Source organism: Moschus berezovskii, chromosome 10, assembly GCF_049115385.1.
Source record: "Moschus berezovskii isolate FMDL1 chromosome 10, NW_MosBer_1.0, whole genome shotgun sequence".
NCBI classification, from domain to species: Eukaryota; Metazoa; Chordata; class Mammalia; order Artiodactyla; family Moschidae; genus Moschus; species Moschus berezovskii.
In genome coordinates, this window is record NC_142469.1 from 92,869,275 (window position 1) to 92,886,102 (window position 16,828).

Here is a 16,828-nt window from a genome sequence, read left to right on the forward strand (position 1 = left end):
GATACAAACTGTATTTCAGCTCAAACCATCTGCAGAAATGCTGGGAGGGATACCTCGAAGAAAAATAACTGAGATCAGTTATTAGATTCATGGGCTTCCCTGGTGGCTCATATGGTAAAGAATCTGCCTGCAATGTGGGAGACCTGAGTTCGATCCCTAGGTTGGAAGAGCCCCTGGAGAAGGGAATGGCATCCCACTCCAGTATTCTTGCCTGGGAAATCCCATGGACAGAGGAGCCTGGCAGGTTAGAGTCCATGGGGTCACAAAGAGTCAGACATGACTGATCAGTGAATTTCCCCAGAACGATATGGCAGGATGGGAGGACAGAGCTGGTGCAAACAGTGACATCTCACAGATTCAATGAGGCTGAACAAGGAAACTGAAATTAAAGTCTTGTTTATGGTATAGCAATTTCACCTGGAACGTTGCTGGAAATGTTTATCCCCTCAAAATCTTTACAAACTAATTAAGAGTGTGAATGCATTGTTGAAGTCATTCAAGAAATCAAGGTTTTATTGTTGGGACTCTTTTAGTAGATTTATCCTTCAGGGTCTGATATATTTATATATAGATATATCTCCATCCCTCCCCCAAATGATAGTGAGCAGTGTAAATATAGCATGTAATTTATATTTCATAATATATATCGTATATGTACTTACTGTTATAGACAGAAAAGATAGAGAGGCATTAAATAAATGAGCCAGGAGTCTATTCCCTTTCTTCCCCTCAACTCTGGGGATTCAGAGCAACACACTGAGTTTTCCCTTGGGGCTCTGTCTTTATAGATAGATAAAATAGCAGGACCACAAGTTCATTTGCATTCATCTGCATATAATTTGCATACAGCGATCCAGAGTACATTGTGCCTCCTGATGTTTTCAGAGAGGTTTTTTGCTTTTGCTTTTTCTCCCCTCAAGCTTTGTCGAGATAGTCAAGCATTAATGACATCTGGGGAAAGGAGAGCAAGAGCAGCAAAAATAAAGATACAAGTGCCTCAGTTTTCGTAATTCTTTTAGCTTCACATTTTCCAGAGATAAAAATTCAGAAATACTGTGGAATGAATTGTTGAGAGGACAATGCTCTGTTCCTTTTCTTCTTAATTGTAACAGAAGATTCATCCAATCTGAATGGTTCAGTCCAGTGTCTCTTATCTCTGTATTTTTATGTTGCTTGTATAAAAAACATGGGTTTGGTATAAATGTGTGCCATGGCTTCATGGGAAAATTACACAAATTTGTCTTCCATTGAACTGACACTGGTAGTGGGACCCAGATTTAAATTAAGTTCATATCAAGTGAAATGGATGATCGTATGGAAAAATGTTGTGCTTGCTTTTTTGGTTTGGTTGATTTTTATTTTTTAATCTTTTTGCCTGCACCACACGGCATGTGGGATCTTAGTTTCCCTACCAGAGACTGAAGCTGTACCCTCTGGGAAATCCTGTGACCTGGTTTTGTACTAAGAACTGGGAAGAGAACTTGAATTTGCATGTATCATTTTTTTTTTTTTTTGTAGACAGAGAAGGGAAAATCTTGTAAAAACATAATGTGACACAAAATTTCACAACTTTAAAAAGTTTATTTTGAGGAAATAAGATTTTTCTCTGTTCCTAAACTTGAACTAGTATTGCTTCAGCCTGTGTGCATGCTAAGTCACTTCAGTCATGTCTGACTCTTTGTGACCCCATGGACTATAGCCCGCCAGGCTCCTCTATCCATGGGATTCTCAGGCAAGAATACTGGAGTATGTTGCTATGCCCTCCTCCTTCAGGAGATCTTCCCAACCTGAGAGTCGTATGCCTCCTGCATTGGCTGGTGGGCAGATTCTTTACCACTGAGCTACCGGGGAAGCCCGCTTCAGCCTAATGCATTTGAACCAAAGGGGAAATATAAGAAATGAAACATATTAGACAAGTAATTCACTCTACAGCAGAAACTTCTAGCACCTTAAAAGAAAAATTAACAAATCTGTTTCAGTATTTTAATAATTGTATTTATTATAGTAAATATCAATATTTATAGTTTAAAGTCATACTGTATATTTAGAAGTTTATTTTGTGACATTAGTACCTCTTGGCATTAGCATTGTGGGGTATTGAATCAGACATGAACTTCACATCCCCCCAAAAAAGATATACTAGGTGTAGTGCTATTGAAACAGCAGCTGCATTATTTCAGTTCCCTACAGACTAATGTTACAAATATTTAAATTGAAGTAAATATTTTTACTAAACAAGTTTGTACTATCTCAAGTAAGAACAAGTTGACTTGGGGATTCCCTTGCAGTTCAGTGGTTAAGACTTCACTCTTGCAGTTCAGGGGGTTCAGGTTCAACCCCTGGTCAGGGAGCTAATATCCGACATGCCTTATGGCGTGACAAAAAAGTAAAATAGATAAACAACAAGGATTAAAACAAACAAAAAAGAACAAGTTGAATAGGAAGGATACAAAGGTCTTCAGATAGTCTTGAAAAAGCCTGCATTTGGAGTGGGTAGAGAAATTCATCATGTTGTTCCTTGGTTGCATGTGATTGGGATGGAAAAATTCCATTCTGGAGATGACAGGCAAGACATACTTAAAAAACACATGTGCGGGATTTCTCTGATGGTCCAGTGGTTAAGAATCTGCCTTGCAATGCAGGAGACACAGGTTCGATTTCTGGTGGGTGTCCCATATGCCTTGGGGAAACTAAGTCCTCACCACAGCCAGAGAGTCCGTGTCCTGCAATGAATGATCCCGCATGACACAGTGAGGATACCCAGTGCTGCAACTAAGATCTGACTCAGCCAAATAAATATTACACATACACACTTTAAAAAGTTTTTCTTTTGCCTTTTTTGGCACTCAAATGATCAAGACTGATGCAAGTGATAATTATGGGGGCTCGCAGTACATCTGGAAAGCAATTTGGGACAACATAGAGTCAGTTGTGCCACCCTGTTCTAATTTATTATCTGCCGAGCTCCAAGTGAGGGGTGGACATCGCAGGGTGTGAAATGTTTGCTGTCCTTGGCCTGAGTTGAGTTGAACAGCTGCTTTCTTCCTCATAAGCAACAGATATTTCCCAGGTCCCCAAATTTTGGGGGAGTTCCGAGTGATTGGAAGTGAGGGAGAGGGAAGAAAACTGTTTCACTAGTAAGAAGGAAAGTTTGACTAGCAGCTTGGAAACTTTTGAAGTGAACAGCTGGCTTTGAAGATGTTCTAGGATATATAAGAGAGGAGAGAGAAAGCAAAGTAAGGAGTTTGAACAAAAGTTCTATAAATAAGTGTTTTTACAGTTTTTTTTTTTTCAGATGACCTTGATGAGTCCAAGAAAACAGTAGTTGATTGGGATAAGTCATACAGTTTATAAACGTGAAAGCTGCTTACTTTTGAGAAGTCAGCAATCAAGATTAGAGTACAACTCTTAGTGCCTCTGAATGAGAGGGAGAGATAAATGAATTTCCATTTAGAACAGCCAACTATCAGGCAAGCGTGTGGCTATAACCACCCTCTCACAAGTTCACTCAGGTATTAGAAGAGGCAGAAGTTGTATGTGGTCGAAGGTGGCAGGTATGTTTCATTTCCTTGGAGGGATGAAGGCAGAAGTTTCTCAGTGAGGATGTCATCATACTCTGTGTGTGTGTGTTAAATCGCTTCAGTCTGACTCTTTGCGACTCTATGGACTGTAGCCCACCAGGCTCCTCTGTCCATGGGATGTACCAGGCAAAAATACTCAAGTGGGCTGCCATTTCCTTCTCCAGGGTATCTTCCCAACCCCGGGATCAAACCCATGTCTCTTATGTCTCCTGCATCGGCAGGTGGGTTCTTTACCACTGGCACCACCTGGGATGCCCCAGAAACTCGCTAGAGACCAAGACAATTCTAAAGAGCCCAGGGTTGGCCAGGAGTGCCGGTGGCTATGGGGAGTGGCAGGATCAGGGCAGGAGCTCAGAAGGATGGGTTCTCGGGTAACACTGTTGCAAGTCCAACACTCATTCGGAAGGAGGCTGCTGGATCTTTCCCAGTATGCACTGGGTGAGCCACCTAAGAATGCCTGAGGCTCTTGAAGAGAGCTGGGACATGAGGGCTTTGTGTCTTTGAGGTGTAAGCAAACATCCTGGGTCAATAGAAGTCAGACAGTCTGATGTTAGAGGTGGCCCAGAGGTTCTCTTTGTCCTTGGAACTGTCCAGATGCTTCTGTCTGGCCGAGGCAGCGGTGGGCTTGGGTGAACCGGTCCCTTACCTCACTGGCCACTTTGCAGTCATACTCCTGGCCGTTGGTAGCTGGTATATGGAGTAGATGCTCTCCTGGGAGCAGCTCTTCTGCCTGCACTCTTTCCTAAAAATTTCTTCCAGTACTTTCTCCTGGTGGTAGGAGAGGGGCAGCTGCTGCTAGAGGGGCTGCCTGTGCTCTCTGACTCCTCTGGCCCTCCTGGTGGGCAGACCTCAGCCCCTTTCTCCTCCAGGCTGGGATTGGGCCGCAGAGATAAAGGGCCCTGAAAGCCAGGCCTGGTGACGGTGGGGTTTATTTGTAGAACAGGTGATGAGGGTGGCACGCATCATTCTCAGGGGAGAGCGACCCGGTCTGATCTCTGTTTTGCAAGGTCCCTTTGGTGACTGGATCAAGGCCAATGAGGCCAACTGGGGAAGGAGACAAGAGAACCCAGTCGGGAGGTGGTAGGTTTTCATTTGTGGCCCATAAGCATGTCCTGTTGCGTTCAGACGAGTCAGGACAAACCTCAGGATCATAGTCTGATTTATGATGCCCTTTGTCAGGAACCTCACCTCTACTGAAAGCAGTAAAGTGTCAAGGCTGGCCTCCTCTGTGAGTTTTCTCATTGGCCTGCAGTGGACTTCCATTTTGATCCCATGTTATTTCCCTGTTGGAAATTTGATGATGAATGTTTTCAAGGGGGAGGGTAGACTCTGGTCACTACCCTGTGTCCAGCCAGCCTGTCATCTCAAACGTGAGGGAATGACCTGTCCAGACACGTGCAAACATCTTAACTGTTTTTGCAGAGAACTTCCCACCCCTATGCTGTACTGCAGACTTCGAGGCCATTACCTCAAATATAGAACATTTTATTGGTAAGAAAGGAAGCATCTTTTCTACGAAAAAGAAAAAATCATTTCTTTCAATTTCTATTTCCCCACTCGGTCAGTTCTATGACATTGGTGAAAGCAGAAGGGGAATAGATGCAGTTGCTCGCTCTGACCTGGGCATCCTGACTGGAGCCTTGCGGTCTTTAGCAGAAAGGCTTTTGAAGAACTTTTAATTCCCAAACCCTGCCTGTGTCTAAGCAAGTGTGCTCTGCCATCTTAGACGTGTGCTGCGTGATAGGTAATGGAACTGTGCAATGGGCTGGCCAGCGGTCTGTCCCAGGCAAAATGTGTGTGCGTCTTTTCGGTTGTCTAAGAGTTGTGTTTTCATTGGTCATTTTGGTAGGGTCATTTATTCATACGAAAGAAAGAACCCAGTGGGAGGTGAAAAGTGGCAGGGGAGATACTTCTTGGAATGAGTGAATGAGTAGAAGAAATGGCATAACCTGCAAACGTACACAGCATCACTCTGTGTGTGTGTATTTAGGAATCACTTCCCCTAAAGGAAGACTATAGTCTGAAGTGTTATCTTGTAGTGAATACTATTGGTTAAGTAAATCAAGCACTTAATTTATGTGTCAGAGCTCTGTGAGGGACCAAGCTCTGAATGTGTCACATTGCTTCATAACTCCTCATGGGGAAAGAGCCGGAGATTAGGAAATGTACCTAAGCCGATGAATTGAAAGTGGCAGCAGAGATGGGTGTGAACTCGAGGGTGCAGACCCCAGAACTTCTGGGCCTTTCCCTGAATGGAGAGACAGACGTATTTCCTTATGTATTTAGGTGAATTTGTGCGTGTCCTCTTGCATCTGTGCTTGAATGACATAGCGAACAAGAGTTCCCACTTTTCTGAGCATCTCATAGGAGTGTGGTTGAGGTGTGTCCCAGATGTAGCATTCCCTGTTGGCGCCTGAATTCTCAGTTTCCCACCAGAATTCCTCCTGGGAGGGGTGTCCTGGCATGTGGATTCTTAGTTTCCCTGGAGGCTCTGATTCATGTGCTTAGTCACTCAGCTGTGTCTCGACTCTTTGCGACCCCATGCACTGTAGCCTGCTGGGCTCCCCTGTCTGTAGGATTTCCCAGGCAGTAATACTGGAGTGGGTTGCCATTTCCTTCTCCAGGGCATCTTCCTGACCCAGGGATCAAACCTGGGTCTGCTGCATTGCAGGCAGACTCTTAACCATCTGAGCCCCCAGGGAAGTCCGCCAGTTGGGCATTAGGAAGCCTTTGCACTGACAGTTTTTATTTCTGGGGATTTCTTGGCCCTGTGACGGCGAGGCAGATAGGGGTGTGGGTTAAAACCACTGCTTTGGCATCAGGCAGTCCTGAGTTGGGGACCCGGCTTCTTTGCATGGTAGCCCTGGAACCCCTGGGCTGTGGCTCAGCTTTTTTGAGCTGCTGTTTGTTCATCTATACAGGGAGAAAAATGTCTGAGGGCTGTCCGGAGGATCAGGAGATGTTGCGTGTAAAACAGCGTGTGACATGTCCACCACTTAAAAAGTACCAGCTGTTATTAGTATAAAGGCTGCGTAGAGGGAGACTGGGGGACTCAGGGCAAATGCAGGTGAACTGACTGCCTCTGTTCTCTTCCTGCTTCCCTGCTCTCCTCACCCTCAGGACGGCTCCCTGGGAAACATCGATGACCTGGCTCAGCAGTATGCAGATTACTACAATACCTGCTTCTCCGACGTGTGTGAGAGGATGGAGGAGCTGCGGAAACGGCGGGTCTCCCAGGACCTGGACGTGGTGAGTGGGATCCCGGGAATATGCGCTTGCTCAGCCGGTCTGCTCCTGGTCCAGCGTCCCGTACCTCCCCGTCTAACGCTTGTGCGTGGATCATTTTGCTGCACTACTTTGAGATAAAAGAATTCTGATCCCCGAAGGATTAACCCAGTTCTGTGGATATCAGACAATAAGTATCAGCAGGGGCAACAGTGATCAAATGTTTGTGCTTGTGACAATATCGCATTTTTATTTTTTTAACTCAAGAGGAAGGGATATTTTACGCTAGACTGATACACACTACATTTTTACTGACTCTAAGCCAAAAGAAGGTCTAGGCTAGTTCTTTCCTATCTTCCTTTGTTTTCTTCTTTTTGTTTTCAACAAGATAAAGGTTAAAGAAGCAAGAAACCATCCTAATTTCTCACCTAGTAATAACCACATGGGTGTTTCAGCAAGTCTCTGTTGGGGGCATTTTTACATCAGATATATAATTCTTGCTTTTATACTTGGCATTTTATTATAGTTCTGTGTTATTAAGACTTCTTTGTCATCACCATTTTTCATGGCTATATTTCTTCTCTCAGGTGCATCGAAATTCATTTGTCTTGTGAAGACCTTTATGTGTATGCTTAATGGAGAATTTGAAGTTGCATGCGATAAATAGTAAATAAGTAGCTTAAAGTGAAGTCGCTCAGTCGTGTCCGACTCTTTGCAACGCTGTGGACTGTAGCCTACCAGGCTCCTCCGTCCATGGGATTCTCCAGGCAAGAATACTGGAGTGGGGTGCCATTTCCTTCTCCAGGGGATCTTCCCGACCCAGGAATCGAACCCAGGTCTCCCGCGTTGCAGGCAGATACTTTAACCTCTGAGCCACCAGCTTCAGTTCAGTTCAGTTCAGTTCAGTCGCTCAGTCGTGTCCGACTCTCCGTGACCCCATGAATCACAGCACGCCAGGCCTCCCTGTCCATCACCAACTCCCGGAGTACACTCAAACTCATGTCCACAGAGTCGGTGATGCCATCCAGCCATCTCATTCTCCGTCGTCCCCTTCTCCTCCCACCCCCAACCTTTCCCAGCATCAGAGTCTTTTCCAGTGAGTCAGCTCGTCGCATGAGGTGGCCAAAGTATTGCAGTTTCAGCTTTAGCATCAGTCCCTCCAATGAACATCCAGGACTGATCTCCTTTAGAATGGACTGGTTGGATCTCCTTGCAGTATAAGGGACTCTCAAGAGTCTTCTCCAACACCACAGTTCAAAAGCATCGATTCTTTGGCGATCAGCTTTCTTCACAGTCCAACTCTCACATCCATACATGACCACGGGAAAAACCATTGCCTTGACTAGACGGACCTTGGTTGGCAAAGTAATGTCTCTGCTTTTTAATATACTGTCAAGGTTGGTCATAACTTTCCTTCCAAGGAGCAAGCGTCTTTTAATTTCATGGCTGCAGCTTAGGCCCATATAATCTATGGGCTTCCCAGGTGGCGCTAGCAGTAAAGAACCTGCCTGCTAATGCAGGAGACATAAGAGATGCAGGTTTGATTCCAGGGTCGGGAAGGTTCCCTGGAGGAGAGCATAGCAACCCACTCCAGTATTCTCGCCTGGAGAAGCCCATAGACAGTGGAGCGTGGAGGGCTGTGGTTCACAGGGTTGCGAAGAGTCAGACACAATTGAAGTGACTTAGCACGCATGCGTGCCATAACATCTATGTATGTGCCAGTATTTCCATGCTGTTGTTGCTTAGTCCCTGTGTTGTGTCTGACTCTTTGTGACTCCATGGACTGTAGCCCTCCAGGCTCCTCTGTCCGTGGGATTTCCCAGGCAGGAATGCTGGAATGGATTTCCATTTCCTTCTCCAGAGGATCTTCCTGACCCAGAGATCAAACCCATGGATTCTTTACCACTGAGCCACCTGGGCAGCTCTTTGAATAACAACACCTCTTGCCTTCAAAAAAAAAAAAAAAACAAACACTGATTCTATTGAATCCTTATTTATTTTGTGATTTTGTATAATTATTTTATTACTGATTCCTTTTATAAAAAACCTATTATAAAAATCTACTGGATAAGGATGTTACAAAAGACCTATTGGATAAGGGATCCAACAAGTAGTTTAGGCACTGCAACTGTTATATTTCACAAGTATATGATTCAGTTCCTTTGTCGGTAAGATGCTGGTGCTCTTGTGCACTTTCATTTTTTTTCCTTAACTCAATCCACCTAAGGATTTCTTGTAGCATAACTGTCAAATAATTACTGATCCTTTTTCCTCACTGATTTAGTATTCCACATGGGTGGGAGTTGGTATAATAGTCAACTGAGGCTGAGAAGCTCAGTTGGGGGCAGAAAGCCATCATCCTGGGAGCCTGACACCGTGGCCCAAGCAGGCACCAGGGCATCATTGTTATTAAGGGCGTCTTTCTTATAACTTTGTCCCCTGGCATGTGTCAGTGGGAGATACTTTATTCTAAGAAAGTATTCTCATGTGGGAAAAGACTTTTAAAATTCATTAGGCTAACCCGCTGGGACAAGGTTGATACTTTTCCTTTTGGCAAGATTGCAGCCAAACAATAACCTAATTATTGCACTGACTTCTTGAATGTTGCAATTTTGACACTGAAAAATAGTCTGGTAGGACTCTGTGGCTTCCTAGGACACTTCACCAAGCAAGGAAATGATGGCTGTGAACTGGCAGATGATCCTTGATATGACACTCAACTGCTCTTCCCCAAATTCTAGCCGGCTAAGAGTTGGGGTTTCCATAATTATCCCACAGTGTTTGGGAAGCTTGGAGAGCAGCTTCTTGGTAGGAAAGGAAGCCTGCCTGGAGGTGGGATAAATAACGTCTTCCCATTTAGACAGATGGGCCTCATTTGGTGTGCTCTGTTCCAGAGCTTCAGAAGTCAGTGTGGGAGAAAATACCATAGGAGTTCAATTAGTTCTCATCAGAGTTGCAGGAGTGTGATGGTGGGTAACACTGATGGGAGCCAGTTCCAGCCAGGCTGGAAACTCTTCATCCTTTCAACTGTAGTTAGTGAGAAAAGTAGTCATCATATGCAGGTTCCCTTTCTGTGAGATTCCAGACAAGTGCTGAAGACCAAGTTAGATGCCACATTGTTCTCATTATTCAGGAATCCATAAGCCGGAGACTTAAAAAGCATTTTTAAAAAATTAAAAAAAAAAATATTTTGGCTTCTCTGCATGACATGCCAAATATTAGTTCCTTGACCAGGAATCGAACCCAAACCCCTTGCATTGGTAGCGAGGAGTCTTAACCACTGGACCACCAGGGAAATCCCTAGAGGTGTTTTAAGGTCATCATTCAGGCCATGCTTGCAACTCTGGTGACTTGGGGAAAGTTCCCACTTACAGTGGATTGAGTCCTGATGGAGACCGATTTTCTTAAAAAGCTGTAACTTTCAGTCCATAATGCTCTCTTTATTGCATCAGATTTTACCTGTACTTCTAGACTTTGAATTTTGCCTTCAGACACGTAGGCAAACTTCTTTCCTGCTCTGCTGTTGGGGCAGCTTTGGGTCTGAGGACCTGCAGTGTAAATCCTTCTTTTCTGGGCTAGTAAGCAGCCCTGTCAAAAGCAGAAGTGAGATGACTTGGAGAAGAAATAATCCACCGACAGCACTAAGAAGAAATGGTAACACATTAGGATTCTAAAGCATTTTATAGGGGGAAAAAAAGTAACATCAAGCTTGTGGTGTCCTCTGAAGAAAAAGTCCTTAGAGACAGCCTTGAGGGTGGAGAGTTTGTTGATGTTTTATACAGGTCTTTTGGGTTACTTTCATTTCAGATCCTCTGGGTGAATTTGGGGGATTGAGGAAATGTTCTATAGATGGAACATATTTAGACATTTCTTTGGCTTTAAAAAGTCCAAAAAATGCAGTGTCCTTAAGAGCTAATTACATACCAACTGGAGAATGAACAAGCCCAAAAGTCACCCTACCCAGAGAGATGCTTGACTTAACCCTGAAAAATAAAAGGTTTTGATAATTATGTTAGTAATTGACTTTCTGGACTGGATATCAAACTACTTCTCCAGGACCTAATCACCTGGCCCCTGACTGGAATAAAGCACTTACTTGATAAAGTGTTTTGGGGAGCCAGTTAGTTTAGATGGAGGTAAGAGAGAGAGGACAGATGGGCGAAAATTCAATGGCATAAGCAGGGCTTGTGATTCAAATGTGTAACTATCGTAAGAGTTTTTATTTAGCACCAAATGGGCCCTAAGGGACTGTGCATTGGACCGCAGCCTTTACCTCTGCTGGGGATCAGGACATTAGTGCTCATGAACAGCAGGGAAGTTGCCCGTATTTCCATACATTTGGCACATCCCCGAGCATCATGTGTGTTTTTGGCTGCAAGGAGCTGCATTTGGAAATGACAGCAGCTTCCCAGGTCCATAATGGGCTCATCTCTAGCGATGCTAAGTCTGACATCTGTCAAAGTGACAGTGGCCAGGAGAGAGACACTCTCAAGGTAGCCTCTTATTACCGGTCACGTCAGCTTCCTTGGCATCTTTGAAGCTGAGTCTGCTCGGATGTTGGCAGAAACAAGGTTGTGTGGTGGTTGGTGTAGCACAGCCCTGATGGAAAAGTTACCACTGTAAAGTGGGACCCTGTTCATGATGCTGGATCTCCATGGAGATTGTTAACACATCTGTGTGGGCCCCAGGACCCAGGAGCCCAGGCGAGATGCACCCAGGTCTTTAAGGATCCGGAATATAAATACAAATATTGCACATTGTCTCAGAGGATATCAGAATGGAATATCAGAATCATTGTTTATGGTGTAGGGATAATTCTGGGGCATAACTATTGTTCCTTCCAATTTTCATAATTTAATCTTTCAAGGTATAATTCTGGACTCAAAGGCAGTAAAAGTGGTATCTGTCATGACTAGGGATGATTCTTGGGCTTCTTCAGATTCTGCCATTCCCACTCCAAGCCCAGGTGGGAGTCCTAGCCTCTGTGCTTGTCACAGTGGCTAAAGAGGGTGAGAAGCATGATGGCAAGATGGGGACTTGGGCTTTAAATTCTGGCCATTGTACTTAGCTGGCAAGTTGTGTAACCTTTCTAAGTTTCAGTTTCCCCTTCTATAAAATGGGATAAAAATATCTCGCAAAGTCGTTACCAGGATTAAATGAGGTAATTGCTATAAAATACCTGGTCCGTCATTGTAAGAGACCTGTAACTGCCTGTTTCTTTTCCATTCCTTTTATTCCTGGTTCAAAAACTCCTGTAGTGATGCTGGAGAGTCTGTGATTTGTACTTCATTAATATTTATTCATATGAGTGCAGAGATTTCTTTTAGCTTTTATTTTGGGATATTTCAAACATATATAAACAGCATAGTATAACAAACTTCCTGTGCCCTTCAGCAGTTAGCAGCATCCTGACTTCTGCCTTCATCTTTACTCTTACGCCTGCTCAATTATTATTTTTTGAAAGTTTCTTGTTTGTGAAGTACAGTTTACACACTGAAATGCAGGCATCTGAGCTGTCCAGTTTTGCCAAGAGGATAGTCACATCACCCACATCCTAGCATGGCATAGAACACAGCCATCACCCTGCAAAGTTTCCTCATGTCCCTTCTCAGTAGATCCTGGTTTGAGGACACGGATGTTTGTCAGTCTGTTTTGGTCCTTTCTGTATGCCAGCATGTTTAGTTCTTTCTGTATACAGTGCATGGCACATAATAGGTACTCAGTGAGTATTTGTTGAATTTATTTGTATATGTCATTATTTAAGACTATTAAATGAGCATCAGGCATGTGTCTTGAGACTTTGTCATTCCAGAAATACAAAGATGTATTCCCCATCCACAAAGATGTTACAATTTAGTGGAGGTTTTAGACAAGTAAACAGACTATTTTTTTTGGCTGTACTTTTTTGGTTTGCGAGATCTTGGTTTCCCATTTAGGGACTGAACCCTGGCCCATGGCCCTGAAAGCGCCAAGTCCTCATCATTGGACCACCAGGAATTCCTTAAGCAGACTATTAAGAGCAAGAGTACACAGGAGAGACCCTGACCCAGTTTAGGAAAATCAAAGAAGGCTTCCTGGAGAAGGTGATGCCTAAGCCCAACTGTAAAGAAACACGTAAGATTAATCTGGTTGTGGAGGGAGGTGTAGACAGTGCAGAGTAATTTAAGGCCAAGGTCACAGAGAAAAAGCCAAAAATGAGAGCGAAAGTGTGGCTTTTATGGGCCATGGAGAGAAGTTTACCATGGCTAGAACCTACGATGTAAACACATGTACAGAGAAAAGATACATGCAGTCCTTTCACAGGTCTTGTATTATTAACAATATAAAAAGAATATTGCTTTGATTCATCACCATTCCCAAGACAAAACAAAAATAATCGCCCTTTCGCAATAGTTGATCATCTGGGCCAAGGTGACCTTGTGGCCTCCCCAAGCCACGCAGACTTGTCCGGTCTCCAGGGGGGTTTTTGTTTTGTCTTACTGACTGCTCTTCTTTTGTTATTTGCTAGAGACAGCAAAGCCTGTGGAAAACAGGTTTCCTGTTACTTTAAGCTCCCTGAATATTCAAGAAAAAATAAGGGTTGACCCCACCTAGGCACTTAGGGAACACTGGCTGCCCCAGGAGGCTACCAGATTCCTGAATTCTTATTCTCACCCATAGGATAAGTACATGATCTGTGTTGCAAATTGTCCTGAGTTTAAATATTCAACTGCTGAATGCTAAAACCCAACTGTTGCGCTAAGGGCATTTGCTTTTGTTTTGTTTCATCTTGTCTTAAAGGACATTATTTGCTAGCTTTGGGCTACTGTTGATTTGCAGATTGCAGTCATAAACAGTGGGCATTAGATAGTGAGTCTGAACCACATTCTGCTGTGGGATTCACACACTTGATGTCAAAATACACTGAGCCTTTATGTCTTAAGCCAGATGGTAATACAGTTCTCTGCTCGGGCTCCTCTCAGACAAAGTCCCATTTGTAGTCAAATGTCCAGTCCCAATTTAGTCAGCATTTTTTGTACATTGCGCCACGTTAGCATAGACATAAACAGGCCTCTTGGCTGCCAGATTTGATCTTGGCATCCTGTACCTCTCATAATTGAGAAGGTTTTTATTCTACTTAACAATCAATTTAGGTGTCCTTCCATCCTCTTCAGCTTGGAGACCTTTGTAGACAGCTGTACTTTCTGGAAACTCACAGATTAGATACAATCGGTGATAGAATAGTTGTGTGTGTATATAGAATAGTCCCCATCAGACTTTTCAAATAGGAATCAACAACATCAGCTTCCTTTTCTAGTTTTGCTCCTGAGCATTCAGAAATGACTGATTTTTGTTTGCATTTGTAAAAGCAGTGTGCCTGGGGGGATTAAACACCAAAATAGCATTCTGCTCAAAATACATTTGCTTGCCAGAAAGCGGAAAAAAGTCTGAGCTTTGTAGTTGTTTTCATTTACATACAACAGAGAGAATTCCTAAATGTTAATCAAGTTGACAGTAATTGGGGACAAAAACCCAGGAATTACAGAGGCCAGAATCTGGGCTTGGAGGGGAAAGGGGTGCCTTTGTTCTTAGAATTGGGACCTTTCAGAGTTGAGTGAGGCCCAGGCCAGGTGTCTTTTTGAAGCCCTGGAATATTAAAAGCAGGACTATAGTATGATCTCAGAGTTTATATGTAACAATTAAACACTTTTCACTTGGGAGATTGCAGTGTAATTTATTTGTGCTAATCACAAGCTAATTATAGGCTATTTAAACATGCTAATTTGTAGCATGCTAGAGGCAGTATCGGAGAAGGCAATGGCAAGCCACTCCAGTATGCTTGCCTAGAAAATCCCATGGATGGAGCAACCTGGTAGGCTGCAGTCCATGGGGTCGCTAAGGGTTGGACACGACTGAGCGACTTCACTTTCACTTTTCTCTTTCACACATTGGAGAAGGAAATGGCAACCCACTCCAATGTTCTTGCCTGGAGAATCCCAGGGACAGGGGAGCCTGGTGGGCTTCCGTCTGTGGGGTCACACAGAGTCAGACACGACTGAAGTGACTTAGCAGCAGCAGCAGAGGCAGTATGGTCTCCCTGTGAGAGAAAATGTAAAGGAATGTGATTAATGTTTCCTTATTTTCAGTGGGTTTCTGCATCCACATCTACAATGTTATTTGACAATATTGTCAAAGGTCTAAGTTTGAGATCCTTGGCAAAGACTGAGTGGCCCAGGCCAAGGGGTCCACCTGTCCTCTATGGCCCTGGTTAATTGGAATGGCGATGGTTGGGGGTCTGGAGTGGGATTAGGTAGATGCCTGCAGGGCCCAGACAGAAAGTCAGCAGGTGCAGGGTTGTGGGTCTTTGCTGGTGTTGGCCCATACACCTGACATTGCCTTTCTGACATCATAGGTCCACATCTTATCAGATGAGATGGGGCACTTTCAGGGTAGTGTGGCTGTAGACCAGGTCTTTATTTTACTTTACATTTTATTTTTTTTAATAAAATAAACAATATTTGTACAATTGTATATATTTTATATTTATATTATTATTTATATTTAGTTTTTAAATTTACTATTGGCTGATGTAGGATTTTAGTTCCCCGACCTGGGATTGAACCCAGGACCCGGCAGTGAAAGTGTCAGGTTCTAACCACCGGACGACCAGGGAATTCCCTCGACTTGGTCCAAGTTTTAGAGGGACCTCTCACCACAGCTCCTGTGCACCAACCAGAATGACCAACGACAGAAAGAATTGGGCCCCAGAGCATTAAGTATACTGACTGGCCCTTTCTCTGGCCACCTCCTTTGAGAAGATCATTATACTGGTTTCAGCAGTAATTTTTGATTTGGAGCTGCCTTTTTATCCCCGCCCCCCTCCAGTTTGGAAGTTTTGTGAATTTTATTTTAAATAGAAGAAAGCAAGACAGTAAAATGTTGGGATAATTTGTTCTATGCATTTGGTTCAGTTCTTCTGTGGTGTTTTTTTCTTTTTTTTACCATTTGGTGTTTAGAAGGACACAAACTAACCTGGTGACTGAAAAATACATCACAGAACGCTGAGAGCATGGTGCTGACTTTCTGTTCATCTCTTGCCATATTTCTCAAAAAAGGATGTCAGAGTCTAGCTATTTGCAGGCTCCCCCGCCACCTCCCCATGTCAACCTTTGTTTTAGAAATGGAGGCTTCATTGTTCAAGTATACCAGTGCTGTTAAGAATTCAGGAGTGAACCAGTTTCTCTATCTCTGATTATTCTGAGGCTGGTGCATACAGCATTTATTTCTAAGGGATACTTTGAGAGACTTTCTGCAATTATTTAGAGTATGAAGATGTTTGAAATTTGTGGTACAGCCATGCCATCCATCTCATGGGCTCCAGCAGAAGCTGATGGAACTTAATCAAAAATAAATCAAGGGTAAGTCCAAAGCAGATTGGAAGCACATCATGAATATTCGTGAACATCTGGATATGTTTGTGGGAGTGTATGTTATTTTTTAATGTGTGCGATGGCAGGGACATGCCTTCTTAACAAAGATGCCAAGAGGAAGACAGATTTCCAGCTGTGATTTCAAAGGGCATTTTTGTTTGTGTGTGGATATCCTTTCTCCTGGGCATGTGGGTTTCACTTCTCCAAGATACTCCTTTGATCTCTTTCATCTTTTGGAATCTCTTTTGATAATTTATCTGAATTCTTCATTGGAGTCAGTCACTTGACTCATGAACATTAAAAACCTTTCTTTCTAAGGGAGATTTTCAGCTTAAGTGAAAGTCACTAGTTAATATTTCTGATGAATCTTTTAAATGCTGGTGATTTTATGATAATTATCAATGAAGCTATTTGGCGTTGTTGATCATCGCTATAACCTAACGTGTGTAAAACTCAGGTACTTTATCTGCTTCACTACCTAAAGTAGTTGCAATAACTAGAAAGGAAGGATGAAATGTGAAGAGGCCATAATAACAATGCTGATAATTATTGCAATAATGACATTTAAAAAGTGAGACAGGTATTAATAATGTTATAATTTCATTTGGGCAG

General features: G+C 43.3%; 1 protein-coding gene across 4 annotated transcripts in view; it reads left to right on the forward strand.

Annotated features, from left to right (window-relative positions):
* SASH1 (SAM and SH3 domain containing 1) overlaps positions 1-16,828 on the forward strand; it is a 349,577-nt gene that overhangs the window by 189,587 nt on the left and 143,162 nt on the right. For all 4 annotated transcript variants that reach the window (XM_055433599.2, XM_055433600.2, XM_055433597.2 and 1 more), the window contains exon 2: positions 6,702-6,830. In XM_055433599.2, the coding sequence (XP_055289574.2) occupies positions 6,702-6,830 (129 nt within the window). The remainder of the gene's footprint in view (positions 1-6,701; positions 6,831-16,828) is intronic.